This window comes from Chinchilla lanigera, unplaced genomic scaffold (genome assembly GCF_000276665.1).
Source record: "Chinchilla lanigera isolate Chin_1 unplaced genomic scaffold, ChiLan1.0 scaffold00140, whole genome shotgun sequence".
Classification (NCBI taxonomy): Eukaryota; Metazoa; Chordata; class Mammalia; order Rodentia; family Chinchillidae; genus Chinchilla; species Chinchilla lanigera.
Window position 1 is genome coordinate 3,234,010 of NW_004955541.1, and position 25,495 is coordinate 3,259,504.

Sequence of the window (25,495 nt, forward strand, 5' to 3'; positions counted from 1 at the left end):
GACACATGCACTCCTGTCTACTACATGCACACACGGTCTTACCTAATATATATTCACAGTCTTTTTTTTTTTTTTTTTTTTTTTTTTTTTTTCTCCGGTACCGGGAACCGAACTCACGACCTTGCGCATGCCAGGCAGGCGCTTTTGCCGCTGAGCTAAATCCCCAGCCCTTTTTTATTTTTTTTTTATTTTTATTTTTTTTTTATTTTTTTTGTTTTTCTCCGGTACCGGGAACCAAACTCACAACCTTGCGCTTGCCGGCAGGTGCTTTGCCGCTGAGCTAAATCCCCAGCCCCTATATTCACAGTCCTATCTAGTATGTACCCACAACCTGATCTTGTGTACACACACACAGTCCCACCTTGTACAAACGTGCAGTCTATCTAGTACATATACATACATGTAGCCCATCTACCTAGTACCCACATACACAATCCTACCTTGTGCATACAGTCTCACTACACAGCCTACTACATACACACACACAGTCCTACCTACCACCTACACCCATGCAGTGTATGTATCTCATACACAGACACAGTCCTATCTAGTACATACACACATATGTGCAGTCCTATCTAATACATTCATGCATGCAGTTCTACCTACTACACACACACACGCCTACCTAGTACAAACATATGAAGTGTCCAGTACATACTTACACCTAGTCCTATGTAATACATGCATACATACATGCACCCCTACTTAGTATATGCACATGTATGCAATCTCACCTAGTATATACACACATGCAGTCCTACCTAGTACACAGACATGCATATAGGCCTATGTAGTTCACACATACATACATACAGTCCTACCTCACACTACACACATAAATGGAGGATTATATAGTACATAACATGCACATAGTTCTATCTCATACATAATATATACAGGCTTGTTATTTATATTTATATATTCCTATCTAGTACATACAGTCCTATGTAGTACATACATAAAACCCTGTCTAGTATACACATGCAAGTCAATCTAGTAATACACATATACATGCAGGCAAGCATACAATATACATGCCTACACACAGTAACACATGCACACCTATCTAGTACATACATATACATGTAGGCCTATCTAGTGCATGCATACAGTCCTCATGTATTTATACATACATACAACCGAAAGAATGTAGTATAGCATGAAGATATGTTACTATTTAAAGACTTTTGTATAAATGTTTTAAATTGCCCAGAGACAAGGTGCAAGCAATCTGGCAGAAGCCTAATTATTTTTATTTTTGCTTTTTTGAGACAGGCTCTCATTTTGTAGTGCAGGTAGGCTGGCTCTGAACTCACAATGTATCCTGGGCTGGCCTTGAACTCACAGCAGTCCTCCTGCTTCAGCCTCCTGAGTGCGGGGATTACAGGCATGTGCCACCAGAAGCCTAATTTGGAAATTATTTAAGTAGTTTTTTGGACACAGGGTCCCACTGCGTAGTCCAGGCTGGTCTCAGACACAGTCTTCCTGCTTCAACCTCCTAAGTACTTGGATTAGAGACATAGGGCATCATGCCCGCCTGATCTAATTATTTTAGATGTTGATTTGCTACTGAAAACCTGTTTTGCATTAACCTAAGCGACCGGAGCCCAGATGGGCCTGTGCTCTGGACATCTAGGAGCAGGCACAGCCCAACTTTCCAGCCCTCACCTCAACCTTCTGCACATTCACATACCACCTACTGAACTGAGCGTGCCCCCGGGACCCCCGAGCTGCTCTCCAGCGGCCCATACTCTGTTTCCCTATCCCTCAGTCCTCCCCGCTGGCTCCAGAGCCAATCCACTTCCCAATCTGTGGAGGCAAATGTGAGAGTGGACGGGGAGGACGGGACTTGCAACTCTTGAATCACAGGCCCCCGCCTGGCTTTGGCTGGAGATGGGGGAGGCTGGCCTCACCGAGGACTCTCCTCCAGAGAGGCTGCTTTCAGGTCGCCAGCAGCTGCCACAGCACAGAGCTCATTTGCAGCTGTCTCGTGGAGGACCTGAAGCACTGGGACTTGCTGTCACTTAAACATCTCCTGGAACCTACAAGCTGTGACGTGGGGAGGGAGAAGAGACAAACAGGCAAACCAGCTTCTAGCGGGTCTAGAGCGATCCGAGCGTAGTCAAGGTCTGGCTGTGGACGGTCGTTCGAGCGCTGTTACCCCCGCTGGATTTCAACAGTGAAGTCAAAACAGGAGACACGACGCTTGTAAACCTCCATCAAGACTTTCCTTCTTCCCGCTTCAGGGCGGGGCAACGCTCGCAGCATAGACGCCCCGGGCGACTGCAGCCCACGCGCTTCCTCGGGGCCTGGGGCTGGGGCTGGGGCCCGGGCTCGACTCGCCCGGGAGCGGAGAGCTCGCTCCTCTGCTGCCCGGCACAGAGGCGCCCATGCCCGCTGAGGCCGACGGCCCGATCCCCACCCGGAGAGTCGCCGCGGCTCCGCTCCGCTTCTCCAAGGCCGGAACGTGGGTAGTACACGCTGAGCCCACACGCTCTGGCGCTGGGAGAGTCTGTAGTAACCGTTGCTAAGGACCAGGCGGCCGGAAGTAGGTCGTGCGCCTGCGTACACGGAGGGCGGGGCGGCGCTAAGCATGGCGGATGCTGACCCGGAGTCCGAGCAGATCCGCCTGAAGTGTATCCGTAAGGAAGGCTTCTTCACGGTACCTCCGGAACACAGGGTGCGACGGAGTGCCACTCGCGCAGCGCAGCCCGCCTCGCGACCTGCGGGCCGGATCGAAGTGACCAGGGAGTCAGTGCCGCTGTTTCCTGCACTCGCGGGAACGACAGTCCCAGAATTCCTTGCGGCCGGCGCTGCACAGGGCGGGGGCGCGCAGGGCGGGGGCGCGCGGCGCCAGAGTTACGAGTTTGGAGCCTACGACCAGATTTGCAAAAGCAGCAGTGCTGGCCAGGAATTTGCCCGTGAGAAGAATTGGGGTATCCCAAATCCCAGCTATTCTGGAGGCTGAGGCAGGAGAATTAGACAAGAAAAAGAGACCTTGTCTAAACAAAAATAAAAAGGGCTAACCAGGCTTGGTGGTGTATGCCTGTAATCCCAGCACTCTGGAGGCTGAGGCAGGAGGATCTCCACGAGTTCGAGGGCAACCTGGGCTACATAGTGAGTTCAGGGCTAGCCTTAACTACATAAACCCTGTCAAAAATAGGACTGAAGATGTAACTCAGTGCCAGACTCTTGCCCAGCTTGCTCAAGTGGGGTTCAATCTCTGTAGTGCCCCGGTAGTGCTATCCAACACAAACAAGGAAGGAACTATGGAGGTTGGAGACCGTCTCCGACGGTGTCAGCCTCCACAGCACACGTGAGCATGGGATGAGAGGGCGTGGGTGGGCCCCTTCTGAGTTTCCTTCAGTGTGGGCCTGGCGCCCTTCTCCTCTTACTGGAAAGGCTGCTTCTCTGGTGACCAGAAGCTGGCCTCTTGGCATGTTTTGGGCCACATACCCATCTTGCCTGTCCCGTCAGCGTCCATGAACCCACACAGTAGCATCTCTCTTTCAGCTGGGACGGTGCCGGAGCGTGAAAGAGTTTGAGAAGCTGAACCGCATCGGCGAGGGCACCTATGGCATCGTGTGTGAGTGGCCGACATTGGGGCCTTGGGCCTCAGGTGGGCTTCCGCTAGTACTGGGTGCACTGTCACCATGGCACCGCGTTGGGCTGCATGGGGCTCAGTCCTTGTAGTGCAGACCAGAGCAAAGGCTGGCTGGGGAGCTTTCATTGCTGGTGTAACTCTGTGTGCTTCACAGCCTGTCCTGATATAGGAGATTGTCAGCACACCAGTGGGTAAGCGCAGAAGGGCAGAACTGTCAGTGATAAAGGGGAGCTTCCTCAAGCAGCTGGACCTCATAGTAGCTCCAGGAGTGTGAGTCATTCAGCCAAGTGCTTGGAAGCTGCACAAAGTGCCAAAAGGCTTTGTGGAGCCATCTTTGCACAAATAAGGGTTGTTTTTTCTAGATACAGTAAGCAAACCCACAGCAGCGGTGCACATGCTAAGGAGGAGAATGCACACGAGGGGCTGAGGCCAGGATTCAGCACACAGATCAAAGCTGGGCGCCCTCTGCCCAGCTTGCATGAGAGGAAACTCTGGGTAGCTCGTGTCTCGAGCTGGGGCTTCATGTGTGCAGAGCAAGGACTAAATGTCGCTAGGCCTTAGGTCGTCAAGAAAAGGAGGCCCAGGGGAGCTCAAGGGCGTTGGACAGAGTCTGGGGTAGACTATTCTAGATGTGTTCCCACTCTAGATCGGGCCCGGGACACCCAGACAGACGAGATTGTCGCCCTGAAGAAGGTGCGGATGGACAAGGAGAAGGATGGTGAGTGGCAGTAGGGGTGTGGACCGTTCTGGCTGGACTTTAGCACAGGTGTAGCAGTGTGCACATTACCTGAGCTTTTCTCAGTACTAAACATCCCCAGGGTGCCTGTGTCATGGTGAACGGGCACCTGTCACCCCATCCAAGCCTCAGTTCCCCAGCCCTGCTTCCCACTTCTGGGTTCTCTCTGTTCCTGCTGTCCTGCCATTGTCATGACTACCGCCTTCCATCCCAGCTCAGCTGTCTCCCTGGTGCCAAGCTCCAGGTCTGCCTGCACCCTGCAGGGTGCGCTGTCACGAACAGTGCTGATGAAGGGTTAGGAGGAGTGCTGGGGTTGGTGGTGGCCTCTCATAGAGTGTGTGTGGAGTTGGGGCATGGGTGGTGGACGGTGCTCACCTGGCCGGCTCTGTCATAGGCATCCCCATCAGCAGCCTGAGGGAGATAACGCTGCTCCTGCGCCTGCGCCACCCCAACATTGTGGAGCTAAAGGAGGTGGTGGTGGGGAACCATCTGGAGAGGTGTGCGTCCTGACTTAGTCCCTGGGTGTCCAGTGGGTCTGGCCCTATGTGCCAGGAGACACGGGAGGCAGCATGGCTTTGTCCTGACCTTCTCTGCACAGCATCTTCCTGGTGATGGGTTACTGTGAGCAGGACCTGGCCAGCCTCCTGGAAAATATGCCCACACCCTTCTCTGAGGCCCAGGTAGGTGGTCTTGACTTGCGCAGCACGGCCTGTGGACCCACTCTGGCCCAGGAAGCTTGAGAATGTGGAATTACCTGTGGGGCACTGGAAAGCTGGGTTCTCACCGTCTGTGCAGCAGACAGGTCACCGGGAAGCAGAGAGGACAGCAGCACTTCCTGGCCACATCAGGCTCATGAGGCTACCTTGGGGACTACTGGGTCTGGTGGCCCGTACCGATGTGGTACAGCTGGGGCCCACCTTGGGCGGGCGTGACCAATGCCTCCATGCTCACACAGGTCAAGTGCATCGTGCTGCAGGTGCTCCGGGGCCTCCAGTACCTGCACAGGAACTTCATCATCCACAGGTGGGCAGGGCTGTAGTGGAGGGCGTGTCCTGGGGGTGGGCATGTCCTGGGCATGAGGATCTGGACCTGTAGGCCCTCCAAGTGCTGGAGGATAACAGAGGATACCCAGCATTTCTCTGTCTGCGGGGAGGGGGTCCAAGACCAAGGGAGTCTGAGAAGCCCCCATGTACCCCTCCTGCTCTTGCTTAGAGAGCTGAGTGGTGTAGTCACCCAGGTCCAGCACTTGTAGGTCTGCGTTGTTTGCTGTGTGTCCTTCGCCACCGCTGGCGCTGACACACTCAGGACCATTTGTGAGCACTGTGGTGACAGTCTCATCTAGGGCCCTATGGGACTGCTTCCTGGGAGCACCAGACTTCTTTTTCTGTCACAGGGACCTGAAGGTCTCCAATCTACTCATGACTGACAAGGGCTGTGTGAAAACAGGTAGGTGCTTGTTGGCACTGGCCCTGCCTGTGTGGAGGAGGTGGGGTGTTGGCACTCATAAAAGCCCTGAAGGCCAGGCTGGCTTGTCTGTCACCTGAGTCCAGCTCTGGCCCCCGCCATCAGCCTTCCCCTCTCTGCTTCTGCTGCAGCGGACTTTGGCCTGGCCCGGGCCTATGGTGTCCCAGTAAAGCCAATGACCCCCAAGGTGGTCACCCTCTGGTGAGTCCCTCGGGAACATGGAGGCCCTGGGGTGGATGTCTTGAATCTGTAGGAACCGATCTCTGTCCCAGGGAAAGGGTGACAGGCTGCGGCCTCACACAGGAGGCTCCACCTTGTCCTGGCACAGCCAGGGCCTTCAGAGGGAAGGGTGGTGGCAGGCAGAGCAGGGTGGTGGTTAGGACAGGACACCAAGACCCATGTGGCCTCTGCTGAGTGTCACTCAGCCCCCACAGGAGAACAGGCTGTCCAAGGCATGTGCCGAGGATGTGGCAGTTTGTGACTTAGGACCCTACTGCCCACATAGCACTCTGCCTGCAGCACTTTGCCCATGTCGCCTGCACTTGGGCTTAGGGCTGGGAGTGGTGACCCTGTTGCTGAGACTGCCTTGGCCTTTGGGATGGCTGTGCCTGACGGAAGTTGGACTCGGCCTGGAGCAGAGCTCGCAGCAGAGCTGAGGTGATGTCTCTGTGCAGGTACCGTGCCCCTGAGCTGCTGCTGGGAACCACAACCCAGACCACCAGCATTGACATGTGGTGAGAGGGCTGCTTGCTGTGAGGGCCTGGGGAAGGGTGGGGGACTTGGGCCTGATCCCAGCTCCAGAGGACGTGAGATGTTGCACTGCTGCTCCCCAGCCTCTAGTACTCAGGTCTCGGGGAGGCAGGTCTGCCCTCATCTCGGTTGTGTGCCTGTCCCCTCACAGCACCCTCTGACCAGTGTCAGCATGGTGCTCAGAGCAGTTGGCGGCCCCTCCCCTGCAGGGCCGTGGGCTGCATCCTGGCTGAGCTGTTGGCCCACAAGCCCCTTCTCCCTGGCACATCTGAGATCCACCAGGTTGACCTGATTGTGCAACTGCTGGGGACGCCCAGTGAGAACATCTGGCCGGTTTGTGCCCCTACCCACCCCTGGCCTGCCCAGCCCCATCCCTGTCCCTTCTGGAGCTCCAGCTCTCCCTCCCTGCTCCTTGCAGGGCTTTTCCAAGCTGCCGCTGGCCAGCCAGTACAGCTTGAGGAAGCAGCCGTACAACAACCTGAAGCACAAGTTTCCATGGCTCTCTGAGGCCGGGCTGCGTCTGCTGAATTTCCTCTTCATGTATGATCCCAAGAAAAGGTGTGGGCGCCACCTGCAGCACCATATCCAGTGTTGCCTGGGTTTGGGGCTTAGAGCACAGGGTGATTAAGCTGGAAGTGGTGATCTATGGCTCAAGCTGCTCTGGGCACAACATGAGAGAGGGTGCTGGCCTGAGCAGAATGGAGACGGCTTTGACCCAAACCCAGTGTTCATTCTTGTGGTGCCAGGGAGAGACCCCAGGATCTTTTCACAGCAGTTACTCCACCATGAGCCACACCAAACTCCTTTAAAGATACTGCCCAGTGCATAGGCTGCACTGCTGTCAGGAGGGCCCTGCCAGACGTTCAGGCTCAGGTGCCCAGTGAGGACTCACAGGCCCACCCTGGCTTCTACGGGTTTCTGGGCCGCAAACCCCTATTTACTACCTCCCCTTCTGTTGGTAGATGTTTGGCCCAGAGGCTGCTGGGCTGGGCTGGGCACACAGCAAACAGGCCTCCCTGAGGCTAATGGTCCCGTTAATGGGCTGCCTTTCTCCAGGGCGACAGCGGGGGACTGCCTGGAGAGCTCCTACTTTAAGGAGAAGCCCCTTCGTGAGTTCCCTACCCCCTCAGGCTCAGCTTGGCTTGGGCTGGGTGGCAGCCCTCTGTGCTTATGTGGGGTGGGCTCTCTGTGCAGACCCTTTGGGGGAGGCGGGGAGCTGGTATTGCACCAGGGTTCCAGGGCAGCCAGGCCAGGCCTTGGCACCCTGGGGTTCAGACCTGGAGTGCACCTCCAGCCTAGCACTGCGGTGCCCTCTTCTGCAGCTTGTGAGCCGGAGCTCATGCCCACTTTCCCCCACCACCGCAATAAGCGGGCTGCCCCGAGCACAGCGGAAGGTCAGAGCAAACGGTGCAAGCCCTGATGATGGCCACATGCTGGCTCCGGATGACTCCAGATCAGAGGTCGCCCTGCTCAGCAGCTGGCAGGGTGTGGACTGCGGGTGATGGGGAAGGACGGGGCCTTGTGATGCCACCTTCTGGTGGTACGGGGCCACCATTCCTGTTAACACTGCTGCACAGAACCCAGGGAGAATGCTGGCACTGGGTTGGGCCCTGGCCTGGGATCAGCATGATCTTCTGGGGCCACCTAAGGTACAAATAGGCTCTGATGACCCCGGGAAGGGCTGGCCAGAGTCCAGGTGGGAAGGAGGGGCCCAGTGTGGGGTGAGGACGGTGGCAGGGGATGCCGCTGAGACTCGATGGGGAAGTGGGCGCCCATCCTGGGGGTGAAGAGATAAAAGCCTTCCGAGCAGACATGGTTTCACTATTGTTTAATTTACTGTGGAGTTCTGACTCGTGCGACAAGAGAAGGGTCCCCAGGGTGCTGGGCAGGGATGGGGCAGGGATGTTGCGAGAGGCTCAGAGAGTGGAGGCAGTAAGGGTGGGACACAGGCAGTGGCTGCTGTACCTGCCCCCAAGTGGACAGGGTAGACCTGGCCCATCCCATCATGTGGGTGGAAAGAGGCAGAGTGACTCCCTCCTGGGCCAGCAGAGCCCACCCCTGGACCTACCATAGGCACAGGGGGCTGCTGTTGCCCCTCCCCTGCTTCAGGGCAGCTGCGGTGCTGAGGGCTGAGAGTCATTACCTCCACCAGGCAGGAGGGTGACAGCCTCCTAGCTCTCCTGGCTGTGATGCCCAGGGGAGAGACCTGGTCCTTGGGTCAGCCTTGCACCTAGCAGAGCCTCCCAGGTGGGCCTGTGTAGGGAGGAGGGAACTTGTCCTGAACCCCAAACTGCAGGAAGCTGCCAGGAACTGTGGGGTGTCAGTGGGCCTCTAAGGGGCAAGGCCCTTCCTGGGGATGGGTTTGGGCACCATGACAGATAGACTGACACCCCTCTTGGCGTGTGTGGGGCTGGGCACTGAGGACAGGGGTGCACAGGAGTCCCTGTGGCCCAGCGCAGGCTCTGCTAAAAGGGGTAGGGTCCCTTCCCACAATGCAAGGCCAGACTGTCCAGGACAGGAGGGGACAGCCACGGCCCCTGCCACCTCCAGAAAAGCACCATGGAAACTGTCGCCTGCAACCGCTGGCCAGTAGAACCTAGGGTCGGGCCCCAGCACTGTCGTATAGCAGGGTATCTACCCGGGCACGCTGTAGCCACAGGCGCCTCTGGGTGTCGCTGAGCAGTGCCCGCAGTGAATGCCCTGGGCGGCAGGTGGGCAGTGCAACGCAGTGGGCAGCATGTAGCTGCTGACACGTGTCACAACACAGGGTGGGTAGGGCACCGGGCGCCAGGCAGCTGTGTGCCTGGTATCCCAGGGGTTCAGAGGCGGGGCCATAGGCTGAGGCTGGTGTTCCTTCCACCCGCCCATGCCTGGGACTGGCCCGCCCTGGGCTCCCAGAGGCTTCGGGAGTGGCCAGGTCCCCAGGGTGGCTCAGCTCATGGCGCAGTGAGAGGAAGGAGAAGGCAGAGGGCTCAGGCTCCAGCTCCTCCTCCAGAGCCCCGTAGGGTGGGCTGCTGGCCCGGGGAAGCTCCTCAGCCGGGGGCTCCCAGGTGTGGCCCCTGCTGCCCCAGAGTTTGGCGCTCTGTTCCCAGAGCGGTGGCGGGTACGCCAGCTCCCCGGGGGGTGAGTCAGGGCCAGGCGAGGGCTCTCTGTATAGGCTGACCTCCTCTGAGCCCTCATCCTCCTGCAGGTCCCGGTACAGGTCCAGAGGTGCCCCATATGTGGCAGGGTGGCCCCGTGGGGGCAGGGGTGGTGGCTCCTCGTCCTGGGCCAGGCGCTGCTGCAGCCAGGCCACACAGGAGGCCACGTCCCCGCTGGCCCGACGTGCCTGCAGCAGATCCTCAGCTCGCAGCACACTGGTACCCAGCTGGGTCAGCACCTCCCCCAAGATCTCACACTCCAGCCGCAGCGCGAAGCAGCCCAGGGCCACCTGGACCAGCTGGCAGGCGGGGGGTGGGGCGGCGACGGTCAGGCGGTAGCTGTCTCTGCGCACATAGCCCATCTTCTGGAAGCTCTGGATGAGGAGCTCCTCGGAGAGCACGCCCTTCAGCACATGCACGTAGCCCCCGGAGAAGGTCTGTAGAGGGGGCCTTGTAAGCAACTGCCCTCCTGGCAACCTGTGCCGCCACCACAGCCAGCTTGTGATGCTAGTGCCCGCCCTTAGGCCGGTCTGTTTGGGGCAGGCTGGATGGCAGGGCTTTTAAGATTTAATTGAAAGTACAGTAAGTCCCTGACAACATTTGGGTTGAGAACTTTTGCGGGTGTCTTTTATAGACTCACTTTGTTGGATTATGAACGAATCTGACTTACGAAAGTGTTGCAGGAAAGGACCTCATTCATAAATCGGGGGCTTACTGTCAGACACACTGAGCCAGTGCACGGCGCAGAACAAATAATGCTACGCTGAGCAGTTTTTTGTGTGTGTGTCTTTTTTGAGACAGGGTCTCCCTATGCAGTTCAGGCTGGCCTTGAGCTCACTTTGTAGCCTAGGCTGGCCTCAAACTCACAAGGACCCTCCTGCCTCAGCCTCCTGAGTGCTGGGATTACAGGCATGCGCCATCACCCCTGGCTTATGTGCTGAGCAGTTCTGTTCTCAGGGCCCCCGCCCACGGCCACACATGTCCTCCAGTGGTTTCCCTGCATTTGCTACTCTTTCATTTTGGCTCTGTTTGTATATGCATGTATGTGAATGGGCCTTTGCCCTGAATTACATCCTCAACGCTTTCCTTTATTTGAGAGGTCTCAATAAGTCACTAAATTGCTCAGGGTAGGCTGGACTTTTGATCCTCCTGCCTCAGTCTCCCAGACTGCTGGGATTACAGAACAGTTAGCTGCTGCTGCTTTTTGTTTTGTTTTGTTTTTTGAGACAGGGTGTTGCTAGGTAGCCTCGGCTGGCCTCGAACTCACAGTGATCCTCCTGTACTTTGGTCTTTCCCAACAACAAGTCTTGTAGCGCTTTCCCTGGCAGGACCGACTTTGTGGCGCATCTTCCCTCACCGCGTGGTTTTCCACTGTGTGGACGAACCATTTTAAAAAGCTCCAGTGAAGGGCTGGGGATTTAGCTTAGCGGCACAGTGCCTGCCTGGTAAGCGCAAGGTCGTGAGTTGGATTCCCGGTACCGGGTAAAAAATAAATAAATAAATAAATAAATAAATAAATAAATAAATAAATAAATAAATAAATAAATAAATAAATAAATAAAATTTAAAAAAATAAAAAGCTCCAGTGACTAATGGGAAGCTGGTGAGAGTGCGGGAATAACAGGTGGGAAAGTGCTTTCTAAACTACGAGGCCTGGGCAGCCCAGAGAGCACCATCAGGACCGACGTAGCGTTTTGACTCGCGGGTCCCCGCAGCATTCCTCTTGGACCTTGGGAGTGTGACACCCCACAGACATTAGGCACCCGCTGCTGCACTTCCTCTCCCGGAAGCCTTATGAACTGGACCACTGTGCCCCTTTGTTAGAGGAAATGGCTCAGCGATATTACGCAACATGCTCAGTTGAAGACAGAAGCCCTGACCCTGCCCAGTCTGTGGGTGCCTGGGGCCGGCCCGCCTGTTCCACTTTTGTCCCCGTGGGCCCTACACGCTGGTCTAAAGGGTGAATGAAAGCCCTGGAACCTGGACCAGCAGGTGCCCCACGGGGCAGCCGGCTTCGGAGCACCACGGGAGAGACGGCCGCTGCCATGACAACCGGCGGAGGCGTACCTCGCCCACGTGCACACTGACGTCATCGCCATCCCACTCCACTGAACGAGCTGAGGGCACGCGGCGGCCCCGCCTCCCCCGGGCAATCCCCCTGCCCCGCGCGGGCCCCACCGGTGGTTCTCCCAGCCACAGGGCCCTCCTATACCCAAGGGCGCGGGCCACACCCTTGAGAGGTCAGCATGACCATGGGTCCTCAATCCCCCTGCGCCCCCCCTAGGGTTTCCACGGCCACTATGGCTTCGAGAGCACTGAGGAGGGCAGGGTCCCCATCAGGCGGCGCCCACCGCGACCCCCCCGGGCGGCTCGCACCTTGATGGTGGTGAACTCCTTCCTCCAGGGCAGCAGGTACAGGTGCACAGCCGCCAGCTCCAGCAGCTCGAAGGCGCGCGCCAGGCCGCGCAGCGCGGGCGCGAGGTCGGCGCGGCCCCAGAGCCCGTCGGTGAGCAGCGCCAGCGCGTCGTCCTGCAGCGCGCCGTGCAGGTCGAAGTCCTCTACCAGGATCTGCCAGAGCACGGCGCGCAGCGAGGGGTCCCCGCACACGCCTGCGCGGCCGCGCCGCAGCTCTCGCTCCAGGCACAGGCGGTAGTCCTCCGACAGCGAGCTGCTGCCCATCCTGGGGCCCCTAGACACCGCTCACGGCCGGAGCTCGCGCCCGCGCCCGCGCCCACTGGAGCGTGCGCAGCCTGCGGCGCTACCTCTCGGTACCCCGCTATCCCCAAGGTGCCGGCGCCGCTCACCGTAAGCCTCCGCCGCCACGCGCTTCCGCAGCAAGCGGCTCGGCCCCCAGACCACGGCCCCAGCGTCGGGGCGGGGCTCGGCTCGGGACCAACCCGGCGGCGTGGGCGTGGCCTAGCGAGAGTGGGGCGGGGCTTTGGCTCAAGCTCTCTCCGTCCGGCGTGGGCGGGGCTTTGGCGCCCGGCCACATCCCCCGGGTGCGGGCGGAGCCTGGTTCAGGACCGCCCCCGTCGGCTGGGGTGGTCCGGGACGCAGGCTGCGGTTCTGCCCTGCCGGACACCTGCCAGAGCTCCTCTACTGGTTCTTGTTACCGCGTAGTACGTCTGCTCCGCGGGGCGATACCGGTCAATGCTGGAGGGATCCAGGGGGCGCTGGGTCAATGACCTCACCCCGCGACGCGGACTGCTCGCACCGACCCTTGGAGCACTCCGGCGCCTGGTGCGAGAGGAAGCAGGGTCTCTAGGGTCGGGACCTTCACCTGGCCAGGTGGGGATAGGCTGGAGGCAAGCGGGGCTGAGGGCGGGGCCCCAGCGCTTTCGTCCCTTATTTTTTTTGAGGAGTACCCTGACCTCTGTTCATTTTAAAATTTTGAGATAGGATCTTGCTCAATTAATTGCCTCAGCCGTTCACACAGCTGGGATTACATACAGGCGCCTCCTACAGCAACCTCCTCCTGCGTGCTGCCGCACACCTGTGATTCCGCTGCTCAGGAGGTTGAGGAATGAGGATCGCGAGTTCGACGCCTGCTGGGTGAGACCTTGTCTCTAAATAAAAAAATAAAGGCTAAGGATGTAGCTCAGCGCTTCCTGGGTTAATTCTCACTACCAGAAAAATATTTAATTTTTTTGTTTGAATGTTTTTTTCCCGGTACCGGGAATCGAACTCACGACCTCGCGCTTGCCAAGCAGGCGCTGTGCCACTGAGCTAAATCCCCAGCCCCCGAGAAAAATATTTAAAAAGCAACCTCGGGCTGGAGACCTAGTTCAGAGGTAAAGCGCTTGGCTGGCCTGCATGAGACCCTGGGTTCGAGGCCCGAGCGCTTTGTTTCCTCCTGTAGACACACAGCCCATCGGAAGCCACTATTATTTTTCGTAATCGGGACACCTGCCTCTTATTGACTTGCAGGATTCCCAGTGGGAACTGTGTATTGTTCATTTCTGTTCTATGGGCTGCTATGCTTGAGGAAAGCTGAGGGCTACTGCAGTCACGTGGAAGACACAGCAGCCTCGCTGTGTAGGGGTGGCTGTGTGCAGGCTCATGCAGTGTACCGCTCATCACCCCCTATTGTGTGCTTTAGTCAGTGCTGAGGCCTGAGCAGGGTTGTCAGATTCCAGCCACCACCCCACCGCCAGCTACTGTGTCCTTAGTACCCAGCCACCTGTTTCCCTGTAGTGGCGCTTCCTTTCCTGCCTCCCTATTCTGCAGGCTGCCATCTGGGCACTATGTGCCTCTCCACATGTGAAGTGCTGCCACTTCAGGTCACTGGTCTCTGTCCTCCCACAGGGGACACATGGCCATCTAAAGGCCCCATGTCCTCTCATGGGGAATGCACAGCCACAAGGCCTTCAAGTGCACAGGCGGAAGTGGGGCCACCAGGGGAGCTCAGATGCCACGGGCCACTTGAGTGCATGTCAGTGGGTAGAACACACAGCTGTTGTGGGGCACTCCACACCACCATCTGAACAATCTGTGTCCCTTTGTGACGCAATGATCACAAGAGGCCCCCTGGGTGGTGCTGTGGGTGGAGCTGAGTAAGCCCATGCCATCCTGGCCAGAGCAGCCCTGCGACCCTGCTCCAGGGCAGAGGTCTGGAAAACTGCTGCCTGAGCCTGAGCCTGGGCCCATCAGTGGAGACAGAGGAGCCACACCAAGGCAAACTGCGGTGATCTCTTTATTTTGAGCCCAGCTGGTAGCCACATGGCCAGGAACCCTTGGACTCACACTGATCTGGGAAAGGCAGGACAGGGAGGGAGTTGGCTAGGTCCCAGAACATCCATTAAACACTGCCATAATGAGTCAGGGAGGGGGCTCCTGCCAGGGAGGGGGCGCAGCTCCAAGCCCCGACTTGAACAGGGCAGCCACTGCCCAATAAATAAACAGCAGGGTCCTCCCTACTGTGCCCAGGTTCAGGCAGGGGAGAGTGGTTCTTGCTTTGGACTCTGGTCCTTCTGTGCAGTACCCCTGAGGAGGGGCAGCTCCAGGCTTCCTTCCAAGGGCCTCTCAGAGGCAGGCACAGGACAGCAGGGTGCAGGGAGCTGATGTGCCTGTCCTGCTGCAGAAAGAGGCTGCCCTGAGCATCAGGGGCAGCTACAGACCAAGAAAGGGACCAGAGCTGGGGCTCCACCACAGCTGGCTGCCCCCAGTGCCTGGCACCTGAGTGCAGAGCAGCATGGAGACCAAAGGGGTCATCTTCAGTGAGTACTGAGGTGGCCCTGGGGTGCAGGCTCTACTATTTGCCCAGGGGCCCCCGAGGCAGCAGCTCCACGTAGTTCAGGGCACTCTGCAGTGATGTCAGGCAGTAGCCCTCCTCTCCAATCAGGTACCTGAGAGAGGTAGGCAGAGGTACAGGTGTCACCCACAGGCTAGGACTTGGACTGAGAGGACCACAGCTAGGGTTGTAGGGAGGCCTCTCCCTACCACCTGTCCTCACCCTTGGATGGCAAGGCTGGGAAACAGCCCTAGGACATGACTGCCCTTGGAGATAGCCCCTCGGTTCATCTAGGGTACTGGGAACACACTGGGGTCAATGTCCCACATGTAGCCCGTTGTCTGCCAACCACAGGCTTAGATCAGGGGTGAGGTACCTGATGCCCCGATCTTCCTGTGGGGATCCCTGCCCCCCCCACCTGGGAGTTCCTACCCCTCATGGGTGAATTCCTCCAGGGCCGCGCACTCTGATACCAGCTGGGGAAGGCCGCTCCTCAGCACCACAAAGGACAAGATGGGCAGCAAATCATCCGCGCCACTGCCAAGCAGGGGCACCATGGCTAATGGGCTCTGGGGCCACAGCAGCCACCAACTCCCCAAACCCGTGGCCCCTGGGGCCAGTGTAGCCTGGCTGGCTGCTCTCTTGGCACTGTCCCACCCACCAGTGGTGCAGGACACCAGCAGAAGCGCCCAAGTGTGCGGCAGGGCCCAGTCTGGAAGTGTGGTGCTCTCCTGCTCCTCTGGTCCAGGGACCTCTCAGGCTTCTGGGTGCCCCTTCTTCCCAGGGTCCTCTCCAGGCCACAGGTGGCTGTCCCTGAAACTGGGGTCGGTCAGCTCAAAACCAGACCTCCAGGCCTGCCTTAGGAGGGCCCACATGCACTGATGGCATTGCAAGGCCATATGGCACTCAGCCTGGGAGCTTCTGCAAGGCCCAGGGGAGCAAGGAGTCTAAAGCAGAATCAGGCTCAAGGCTGACAGACCGCACAGGGTAGGACACCCGCTGGCTCCAAGGTAGACTGAGGTGGGACCTGCAGACTCTTAGTCCTGTAACTCAGGATAGTAAACGGGCCTGGGGGATCCAGCTCTGCCTCCTTGGCATCTGCTGCTAGGCCCTGTGCAGGGTGGCCACTGATCCCAGTGTGCAGACAAACACTGCACAGCTCTGACCTCTACCTGGGGCTGGGGTGGGGCAGAGGTCAGACCTCTCCACCTGCAATTACAGGTGTCTTCACGGCCAGCCCTGGTCCCTGGGAAGGGCAGCAGGAAGCAGGGCTCATGGGCACTGTGGGGGACACTGGCTCCAGGTCAGAAGGATGCTGACCACAGCTGAGCCTGGGGTGGGGTTCAAGGTAGGATGAAGCATTGCTGGGCTCCATGGCTCAGGTGGGGACAACCCAGGACATGCCAGAAACACCCAGTTGGGCAGTCAGTGGAGGAGCACCATGCCCTGGGCTCCCCCTAAGTGTGCAAATGGGAGTCCAACCGCAGGCTTCTGGGAGGCACAGGCTCATTTTGACCAATCCTCAAGAAGCCTTGGCTGATGCAGAGAGCTGGGATTTGGTCACGGGTGGGAGTCTGCCCTTTGAGCCCATGTCCCCCACGGTGGGATCAGCTCTGGACATGCCAGGCCTGGGCTGTCCTCTCCTACCCTAACTTCTGTGAGCTTGACAGCCTCAGGCCCAATGTCCCTGTGGCTGTCCTGGGACTCACATGGCGGCTACAGGGGTTTGGGGTCCGGCTTCAGGCATGAGCTCCTGGGCACGGCAGTAGTCTTCGGCACAGATGCAGATGACTCGCAAGGTCCGCACTGTGGCACAGGAATAGGGCTGTGTGGGGCATTTTCTCTCCCAGGACTGCCCACCCTTCTTGGGAGAGTCAACACATATTGGGGGTGCACCCCTCAGAGTGGGGCTGTGGCCCAGAGGGGAAGGCATCTGTTGTATCTGACCAGACCCCTGCTTGCTCCCTAAACTCCCATACCTATGCACCCCAGCTTCTTCTGTGGGCAGCTCTCCAGAACCAGCAGCCCCAGCTCCTGGGCCGCGCTGCAGTAGGGGTAGCTGGCAGCCCCCTTGCCCTCAGGGCCCGGGGGCAGGAGCTTGGTGGGGACACCTAGGGCTGTGGGAGGTGCATTCCGGTAGAGCTCCATACTCCTGCTCAGGGCGGCCTCCCGGGCATGGTGCACACTCCTAGGGCAGAGAGGTCAGGCTCAGCTACCCCAGGACCCCAAACTGGAGACTGAGGCCTGGCTGTGGCTTGGACCTGGGGTTCAGCCTGGGTGAGCTGGCAGTGAGGACCGCAGTTGTGGGGAGTGGGCAGGGGCCACCCCCAAACTAGAACCCCTGGGACAGCCTCAGTGAACAGAGGGCAGGCCATGGTCAGTACCTGCACAGGCCTCAGAGACAGCAGTGGATAATGCCAGGCATGGGATTGGTGGCCAGGCCAGGACTGTACCTGTACAGGGCCAGTAGCAGAGGCCACAGTGGGGAGAAGAAGGGCTCCTCAAGACAGGCCAGGCAGCGGTCTTTGCAAGCAGCTGTGTTCAGGCTCTCAAAGGCCAGGAGGGTCAGTGAGAGCAGCCTGTCTGCCGGGAGCAGAGTGGGGACTTCCTCAGGGCCCTCCTGGCTAAGCCCAAAGAGAGCCCCTGCTCATCCCGTCTGTGCGGCCTGGGGCCAGAGCCTAGCTCCCTGATCCTCCAAGGAGTTTGAGGAAGAGAAGAAGAGATCCTGAAAGGACCTGACCAGGTCTGCAACCCAAAGGACTCTAGAATTACAGGAAGTGGGGTTGGGTGGGGCAGGGAGCATGGTCAGCATGGTGAAAATTTGAGACAGTGGCTCCTGCCTGCTGGGCCCAAAGCCTGCCCAAGGCCTAGAACTGAAGTGGGAAGGCTGGGGGCTGAGCCACAGCAGCAGGGTGAGCAGTGCAGTCTGCTGAGAAATCACAAGCCTCACCCAGTGGCACAGCCATGACCACCTGCTCACCACAGACCCTGGTCAACCACCAGAGTGAAATGCGCTGGGGCACACAAGCAAGGCATGAGCAGGCCATGCTTCCCTGGCCCCATGCGGCCAGGGAGGGCGTGGCTGGGGACAGAAGGAGTGCTACTCTCTGAGGGACTGGGCTGCCTGCAGAGTGCCTGGCCATGGGCAAGGCAGCACCCACAGCTCACCGATGGCATTATGAATGTCCTTCACCGTGCTCTTCAGACACTCCAGCAAGGGCTCCCTCTGTGTCACCTGGACCTGCAGCTCAGCCTGTGCCCCAGAGCCCCAGGCACACCTCTCTGATTTAGCCAGGAACTGCTCCAGGTCCTCGAAGGAGCTGTCCTTATCGGGCAGGCGGGACAAGGTATCCCCCAGGGGTGACGGGGGCCTGGCTGGGCTACTGTCTGCCCCTTTGTCCAGGGGCCTGGGCAGGAGTGGTGGGGTGGCAGGGGGTCTATCCTGGGACTGTGGGGCCACACTAGGTTCTTGGGGGGACAGCATGCAATACAGGCTCTGGGAGGAGCGGAGGCGCCGGCTCCCAGGATCCAGGAGCCTGTCGGCATCTGGGGTCAAGGAGCAGCACCCTGGGGTGGATGGAGTGCCAAAGCTGCCCTGGCTCACAACAGGGTACAGTGCGCTGTACACTGCACACTGCAGTTTCTTCAGCAGCTGCGAGATTGGGTGGTCAGGAAGGCTGCAAGGAGAGAAGTGGCTGCTGAGCAGGGCACAGCCTGGCCACAAGGAGAGCACACACCCTTGCCCACTCTGTCCCACCAGCCACAGTGGTCACCATCTGAGCTGCACAGAGCTGCAGTATACTTGCTGGCCTCTGGCCTGGGTGCTGAGGAACCTGACCTATGTGAGCCTCATACCTCTGTCTGAGCCTCACATCTCTGCCTGTCTACAGAGCTGCCTCCCTGTCAGACATTCCACAAAAGAGACCTGCACACTGTTTCTTCTTGGTGAATGTTACAAACAGAGTCTGACTGGCCCCATCTAGGAGGCTGAAGGAAGTCAGTGAAAATCCCCCTGTGCAAAGGGCAGCTGAGAGACAGCTCAGGTCCCACTGTGGGAGCCCCTCACCCTGTAGCCTTTTGCTGCCTCCCCAGCCCTCCTAACTAATCTCTTTTTCTAGTCATCTTTCCCTGTCAGCAAGCAAGTAGCAGGAAGACTGGGATACCTGAGCAGATGAGACACCAGGCTGGTCACCAGGGACAGGTCCCCTGGGTTCCTCTTGAGTTTGGCCCTCCAGTGCTTTGGCCAGTCCTGCAGGACAAGGGGCCTTGGAGGAAAGCACAGTGGGTCCCCACAATGGGATGCCCCTGACCCTCCCCAGGGTGTAGAGGACCCAATGTCAGGAGACCCACAGAACCCCGGCTCTCCTGCCCACCGGCTCTGCCCAGCAACACTCACATGGTCTTGCTCATACTCGAGGATGGCTGCGTAAAGGGCCCGCTGTTCCCGCTCCTCGGGAGTCAAGGCAACCTGACTACAGAACCTCCTGGCAAGGAAGGACAGGCTGGGGCCCTGGGGCTGGACACGCAGGCACAGGAGCCCCACCAGGCCTCCCTATTTGTCCCAAGGTAAGAAGGAGCTGCACCTGTTGGCAGCCTCCTGGAGCCGCAGCCGGCGTTCCTCCATCTTCCGCTGCAGCTGGGGTGGCAGAGTTAAGGGGCCAGCATGCCTGACCCGGCCTCCCCCTACAACTTCCTGGACCCACATCTGCTCACACTTAGCACCCTCCATATCTCAGGGGCTCTAGAGGCAGGTGCAGCTGCTACTGACTCCCAAGGAGCTGTCCAGTGAGTTGGCAAGGCCAGAGGGACAGGAGATAAGGGAGAGGCTGTTCCCAGGAGAGGCACAAAGAGAGACACATTTCAGAGGACCTGAGGATGGCAAGCAGTTGCTGCACTGGGTGGAGGATGAGAGCCCACAGAGGGCCCAGGGAGCTCTCTCCCTGATGACGTATTTCCCACAGCCTTCTCCCCACTCTCCCCTCAACCTCTCCACAGAACAGCAGCGATGGTCAGAAAGGATGCCGTCTCCTCTCGGGCTCTGGCGATCACCAAGTTCTCCATCATCTGCCGCTGCAGAGACAGGGTCTAGGAGGCAAGGCGGGAGTGAGGCAGTTCCTCCCACTGCCTTGGCCCTTCCTGGACAACCTAGGCCTTCCTCAGGCTCAGCTCACCAGTGATGTCTTCTGCATGGCCTGGCTGGGGTCCAGACGGGCCATCCGAGCCTCGTAGGTAGCCTTCAGTTTCTGGTTCTGTAGGGAAGCCTCCTCCAGCGGTGTCAGCTCCCTGGAAGTGGTGACAAGCTACCACCCAGACCAGGAAGCCCAGGAGTGCTCCAGTGAGCCCAGTGGCCTCCTTTGCACCCTCCTAACCTCACTCTGAGACCAGGGGAGAAGAGGTTGTTGTGACAGAGCAGGAAGGAAATGTGGAGGGGTCTGCGGTGGGCTGCAGGTACCTGCCCCTCCTAGTCTGCCATAAACACTGGCCTCAGTAATACCAAGACTTCTGATTTCTCACGAGAAGCTTGACCTCTGGACTTAAAAAAAAAAAATCAACAACACAAACCTTGTCAAAGGCATGGGACAAGCCCAACAAGAAGACTGGTTTGCACCTGCAAAACAAAGAACTCTGCCTACTCCCTAGGGTGTGGGGTCCTGGAGCAACAACCCCCTCCAGGGCACTGGAGAGTAAAGGTGGAGCACCAAGACTTCAGTCCATGGCAGACGCAGACAAGGTGCCTGGATGCCCCTGGCAGTGGGCAGGAGGAACAGGCCCCAAATCACCCCAGGGGGGCCATTGGCTTTTTGCCTGTCAGTATGTCTCATTACTTCTAGAAAATTGTCTGCTGTCTTCAAATAATGCGTCTCTCCTACTTTCTTTCTTTTCTTTTTGTAGAATTTTAAAAAATGTATGTTAGACTTTCTCTTTGTTGAGTTTTCTGCTTCTGTGATACCTGCTAGGTAAATTTTGACTGTATTGCCAACTTACTCATTTTCTCTTCAGCTGGATCTACTCTGCTGTTATAAACTTGGCCACTCATTTTTGTATTTATGTATGCATTTCTACACATAATATATAATTTTTGTTTCCAACTAGTTTTTTAAAAATCATTTCATCCAAGAAGAACTCGACGACTGCATTCATCCGCTACCACTGTTAAAAGCCAGGCCACCTCAAGAGGAACTGCCCTAAGGGGCCCCATGGGCCATGCCCTGAATGCAAAGGTGACCACTGGAGATCAGTCTGCCCTCTGAAGCGGAGGCCCCAGAGCTCAGACCCATCCTACCAGTTAGTCCAACAGGAATGAGAGGGCCCGGGGCATACTCTGCCTTCTCCCTCTGGCCAGACCATCATCTCCATGGAGGAGCCCTGGGTAATCATGACTATGGAGGAACAAGAAAACAGCCTGTTGCTAGACACAGGTGCAAGTCTCTCGGTCCTTCTTTTCAATCCTGGCCTGCCTTCTAGCTGTCACACCTCAGCGACAGGAGTCACTGGTGAAGAGGTAATATGCTATTTTTGACAACCCTTAGGCTGTAACTACTTGTTAGATCCTTCTTGCGTATCTCTGTCTTCCTGAGAAACCACTTTGAAGATACCACCATGTATTACAGCAGTCATTGATATTTTCCTACTAATCTATCCATAACTCTGTAATGTTTGTATTGTTCCTATCCTATTTCGTAAATGGATCCATGTTTATTATTATGTGTTTCCTACAACAACCATTAAGAAAAGTTAATGATTATACAATAGGTCACTCATGTATAGCTCTATTTATTTTCTTTAGAAGCCACTTTGAAGATACCAAAGTATAGTACAACAACTATTGACAATCTCCTACCTCTTTTGTCTGTAACTCACTATTATTTGTTTTCCTGAGAAACTATCTTGTAAATAGCAATATGTAAAACAATAACCATTGATAATTTCCTACCACTTTGTCTGTTAATTTGGTAAGCCCCCCCTATTATTATGTTATCCTTCTTTTACTCTTTAAAATAAAAAAATAAAAATAAAAATAAAAATCATTTCAGGGCCAGGGATATAGCTCAGTGGCATAGCACCTGCTTGGCAAGCGCAAGGTCCTGAGTTCCACTCCCGGTACTTAAAAAAAAAAAATCATTTCAGTGTTACACTCTCATTTCTTTCATCTTTTTTGGTACTGGGAATCAAACTCACGACTTCATGCTTAATGGGTAGGCACTGTGCCACTGAACCACATCCCTGGTCCTCTACTTGGTTCTCTGCTAGCCTAATTTTACAGTTTCTTGCTCCCTGCAGGTGATTTCAAGCTTGCCTGTTGTCTCTCCATATACAGAGAACACTTGGTTAATATATTCCTGACAGTTCCACCAGAAAGCTTTGCAGTTCAGTTTCTGCTATCATTCTCTCATGGTTTCCTATTTCCTTTTGTGCTCAGCTAGGGTTAGGGTTAGGGTTAGGGTTAGGGTTCCATCACCAATTTTATGAAAGATCAAGTTTCTTTCTTCCTAAAAAGATTTGCATCTGATTGGCCAGGCAAACAGGTATTTCCATTCTGTGGGTACTGGAAACTGAACCCAGCACCTTGAGCATGCTAGTCAAACTCTACCACTGAGCTACACCCTCCACCGCTGTGACCCATTTAACTAAAATCTCCACAGTGAGCTAACTCTGCTTGGCTTCCAAACCCAACCAGAGGCTCTGCATACCTCCCATCTTGCCATCTTACTTCTTAGAGTTTTGGGACTCTACTGCTTGAAGCTTCTGGAAGATCTCAGGTGGCAGGAATGGAGAGAGCTTCCCTCCTTCATCTGAGCACACCCGGCGGTGTCGGCCAGTAGGCGGCGCTGGAGCAGCCATGGGCACTGCTGGCTTCTGGAGAGTCTTCCCTGCAAGCCATATGCACAGCCAGGCTCAGCCAGGCAGGGCCTGTCCCACCAAGCAAAGACTGGGGGTACCCAGGACAGTCCCCTCCTTTGGGCACCCACCAAGCTTGGCAGCTGTTGACTGGGCCCGCTCCAGACACTGCTCAGCCAGCTTTAGCATCTTTGAGGTGTCAGGGGACATTGTTTCCCAGGCATCTGGGGCAGGGATAAGAAGATTGGTTACTCTCAGCTTCACCATGAGTCAGGTCCTTGCTGAGATGAAAACGAGGATGTGGAGAAGCTCACCCTCCACAGACTTAATGTGTCCATGATGACTGTCCACTCCTGTCTTCAAACAGTGACTCCTGCCCATCTGCTTGAACATCCTCTGGCCCTGTGGCTCCCATTAGCCCCCAGCAAAGCTGGTTCATCCCAAACCCTTCACTTCTCCCTCCTGGCACTGGTGCAGGCCCCACTGTCCTCCCTACAGAGCATCCTGAGCCTCTGTGCCTGTACCAGCCTCTCCCACAGAGCTCAGAGCCTCCATGAACTTTCTTTCACCCACCCAAGGTACACAGTCATGCCCACATCCCTGTGCTGGGAACGACCCTATCTTTGTGCAGCTCACTCCTTCCTGCCCTGGGCCAGTATATTGCTCCACTCTAGGACCCACCCCCTTATCTATAGTGCTGTTCCTTAATGTCAAACTGTGGCATCTCAGGCTCACGGACCACCTTCTGCTAATGACCAGGCTGGAAGAACACAGAAGACCTCCAGGCTTAGAACCCATTGAGAGACAGCAATGGCAAGGCTGTCGCACCTTTAGTCGATTCCTCCAGTAGCACCTGGGAGATGTAGTGGATGCTCCTCAGGTATTCCATGTATGCCTCCTGCGTCCAGGGAAGAGAAATGGTAGAGCTCAGGCCAGCAGAGGGGAATGGCTGCATCACACCTGCCCGGTGCCATGGCGGAAAACACAGGAGTGGCAGTGCCTGCTCATTTCTCAGGGATATCCACCCTGATGAGCAGGGTGGGTAGAGGAGCAGAGACTGTAGCCACAGTGTCCAGACTTGAAGGAAAAGATGTTACAGCACTTCTTCCTAGAACTTCCACACTGGACAGTGACAGCAGAAACCACACTGGCATGTTTCTCCTCTCACTGCCTTTTTCAGATTCATTTAGTGGGCCGCTGCGAAGCAGCCTCAACTCTCGTTTTTCACTCTGTGCAATAAGTTTCCTTCCTGTGTAACTCACAGACTATTCATTCCATGACATAAGAAAAGTACTTCCTGAGAGGACAGGGCGGGAGTGAGGTTGCAAATCTCAGACTGGTTTTCCGGTTTAGGTTAAAGGTAATCCCTCTGCCGAACCCCCAAATTAGGATTCGCCGTGTACACAGGGGCCTGAAACCCTGAACTCTGTATTCCTAAGACGTGACAGCTCTGTCTAGGCTCCAGCAGAGCTAGGACATCGGGAACCACAGCAAGTGTGTTTGCTTTGTTTTAACCCAGCTGTAAAGTCTGCACTTCTGTGAAAAGCACAGTCTGCATTTCGGGCAGGATTTCTGACTTGTGGGATAACCTGCTGCCCCAGAGAAGCAACTGGGAAGATTGGATGCGCTTCAAAGCATACGCGGACTCCTCCCCCGTGGGCAGCCCGGGTGGCTCCATAAGCTTTTCCACCTGCCCTGAGCTGGTGCTCGTCCGGCGGCTGTTGTCCTCTCTCGCCTGGGTTTTCTAGCAAGAGACCCCCGGGCGCGACAGTCGGCCTTTCAGGATGCGACCCGATCCGGCCGCAGTCTGCCCGGGAGCTCCAAGCGCTCTCTCACCGGCCTGCCCGTCGCGCGTCCCGGGGCTGCCTCCGACCGACGCTCTGACTCAGTGACCAGACGGGGAAGCGAGGCCAGGAGCCGGGCTCCCCCAACCCTCCCCCAGCCCACCTGCTCTACCCCGCTCACCCGCGGCCGGTTGCCAGTGTCCAGCTGTATGGCTCCGTTGGCCAGCTTCATAGCGCTCTGCAGCGGCTTCACCGAGCAGTCCCCGGCCGCAGCTGCCATGGCGCCGGGCGGGGGAGGTGGCAACGGAGGGGCGGGGCGGAGCGGAACGCAGTATGCGCGGGCGTGGGGACCACACGAGCCACGGAGAATACTGGGACGTGGATGCACTTCCGGCGGGCGTACTTCCGGAAGACTCGCCCCGACGTAGATCTGGGTTAGGGAGGTGGCCGCTACAGTGGTGTGGGAGGCGGGGCTGGGTCTGGTCGGTGGCTGGGGGTTGGCCCTCTTCGCATCTGGGCTGCGAGACTCGCGACGGGAACCTCCCAAGCAGTTGCTCGAGTGCCTCTCCACACTTGAGGTTGGCGTCTGCCGGCCACTACCCTAGCCTTGCCGCGGCGAGGGCGGAGAGGACCAGGCCGCCTCTCGCCGGCTTGTGGAGAGTTCTCAGCGCCCCGAGTCCGGCCCTCACGGGCGGCAGCAGCGGGCACTGTCACCTTCAGGCCGGAGCGGGCGCGCTCCCCGCCTCGCCCTCCCTTCGCATCGACCTGAGCGGGGTCTGGTCCTCTGGGCGCGCAGTCACCGGGGGCCGAGCGGGGCCGAGCATAACTGAGTGGACACAATTGAGAGGGCCCGAGCGGAGCCGAGCGGAGCCGAGCGGAGCCGAGCGGAGCCGAGCGGAGCCGAGCGGAGCCGAGCGGAGCCGAGCGGAGCCGAGCGGAGCCGAG

General features: G+C 57.3%; 3 protein-coding genes and 1 long non-coding RNA gene across 14 annotated transcripts; 2 read left to right on the forward strand and 2 right to left on the reverse strand.

The window, feature by feature from the left end:
• The first annotated feature begins 1,431 nt into the window (after positions 1–1,431).
• Cdk10 (cyclin-dependent kinase 10) lies at positions 1,432–8,368 on the forward strand. Of its 10 annotated transcripts, none has more exons than XM_005411050.2 (13): positions 1,432–2,683; positions 3,517–3,622; positions 4,254–4,325; positions 4,738–4,840; positions 4,942–5,023; positions 5,299–5,366; positions 5,737–5,789; positions 5,939–6,008; positions 6,482–6,541; positions 6,767–6,890; positions 6,976–7,115; positions 7,614–7,666; positions 7,880–8,368. In XM_005411050.2, exons 1-13 carry the CDS (start codon positions 2,597–2,599, stop codon positions 7,975–7,977), a joined length of 1,116 nt encoding a protein of 371 aa, XP_005411107.1. In that variant the 5' UTR covers positions 1,432–2,596; the 3' UTR covers positions 7,978–8,368. The 10 variants fall into 10 exon arrangements, with proteins under 10 accessions (XP_005411107.1, XP_005411108.1, XP_005411109.1 ...); XM_005411051.2 differs by having other exon boundaries at positions 6,482–6,538; XM_005411052.2 differs by having other exon boundaries at positions 3,517–3,589.
• Positions 8,369–8,370: 2 nt separating this feature from the next.
• Positions 8,371–12,553, reverse strand: Spata2l (spermatogenesis associated 2-like). Its single transcript, XM_005411058.2, has 2 exons — positions 12,074–12,553; positions 8,371–10,134 (listed from the first exon to the last, which is right to left on the reverse strand). Exons 1-2 carry the CDS (start codon positions 12,374–12,376, stop codon positions 9,154–9,156), a joined length of 1,284 nt encoding a protein of 427 aa, XP_005411115.1. The 5' UTR covers positions 12,377–12,553; the 3' UTR covers positions 8,371–9,153.
• Positions 11,222–13,293, forward strand: LOC102015347. 2 transcript variants are annotated; one of them, XR_264844.1, is made up of 4 exons: positions 11,222–11,937; positions 12,102–12,203; positions 12,818–12,985; positions 13,097–13,293. It is a non-coding gene; the product is annotated as an uncharacterized LOC102015347 (long non-coding RNA). The 2 variants fall into 2 exon arrangements; XR_001232133.1 differs by lacking the exons at positions 11,222–11,937; positions 12,102–12,203 and having other exon boundaries at positions 12,639–12,985.
• Positions 13,294–14,374: 1,081 nt separating this feature from the next.
• On the reverse strand, positions 14,375–24,847 carry Vps9d1 (VPS9 domain containing 1). The gene is made up of 15 exons (XM_005411059.2): positions 24,732–24,847; positions 23,595–23,664; positions 22,898–22,990; positions 22,639–22,798; positions 20,099–20,210; positions 19,950–20,012; positions 19,511–19,563; positions 19,324–19,411; positions 19,091–19,176; positions 18,096–18,604; positions 17,381–17,510; positions 16,907–17,115; positions 16,637–16,733; positions 15,360–15,464; positions 14,375–15,042 (listed from the first exon to the last, which is right to left on the reverse strand). Exons 1-15 carry the CDS (start codon positions 24,828–24,830, stop codon positions 14,949–14,951), a joined length of 1,968 nt encoding a protein of 655 aa, XP_005411116.1. The 5' UTR covers positions 24,831–24,847; the 3' UTR covers positions 14,375–14,948.
• Between the last annotated feature and the right edge of the window lie 648 nt (positions 24,848–25,495).

Coding starts and splice junctions, on each gene's coding strand:
- Cdk10 (XM_005411050.2), top strand. CDS start 2,597: ATGGCGGATGCTGACCCGGAGTCCGAGCAGATCCGCCTGAAGTGTATC. Junction 4,326..4,737: donor GATGGACAAGGAGAAGGATG/GTGAGTGGCAGT, acceptor GCTCTGTCATAG/GCATCCCCATCAGCAGCCTG. Junction 5,790..5,938: donor CAAGGGCTGTGTGAAAACAG/GTAGGTGCTTGT, acceptor CTTCTGCTGCAG/CGGACTTTGGCCTGGCCCGG.
- Spata2l (XM_005411058.2), bottom strand. CDS start 12,376: ATGGGCAGCAGCTCGCTGTCGGAGGACTACCGCCTGTGCCTGGAGCGA. Junction 10,135..12,073: donor AGGAGTTCACCACCATCAAG/GTGCGAGCCGCC, acceptor CCCCCTCTACAG/ACCTTCTCCGGGGGCTACGT.
- Vps9d1 (XM_005411059.2), bottom strand. CDS start 24,830: ATGGCAGCTGCGGCCGGGGACTGCTCGGTGAAGCCGCTGCAGAGCGCT. Junction 23,665..24,731: donor ACACTGGCAACCGGCCGCGG/GTGAGCGGGGTA, acceptor CCCTGGACGCAG/GAGGCATACATGGAATACCT. Junction 18,605..19,090: donor CTGGTGTCTCATCTGCTCAG/GTATCCCAGTCT, acceptor CTCTCCTTGCAG/CCTTCCTGACCACCCAATCT.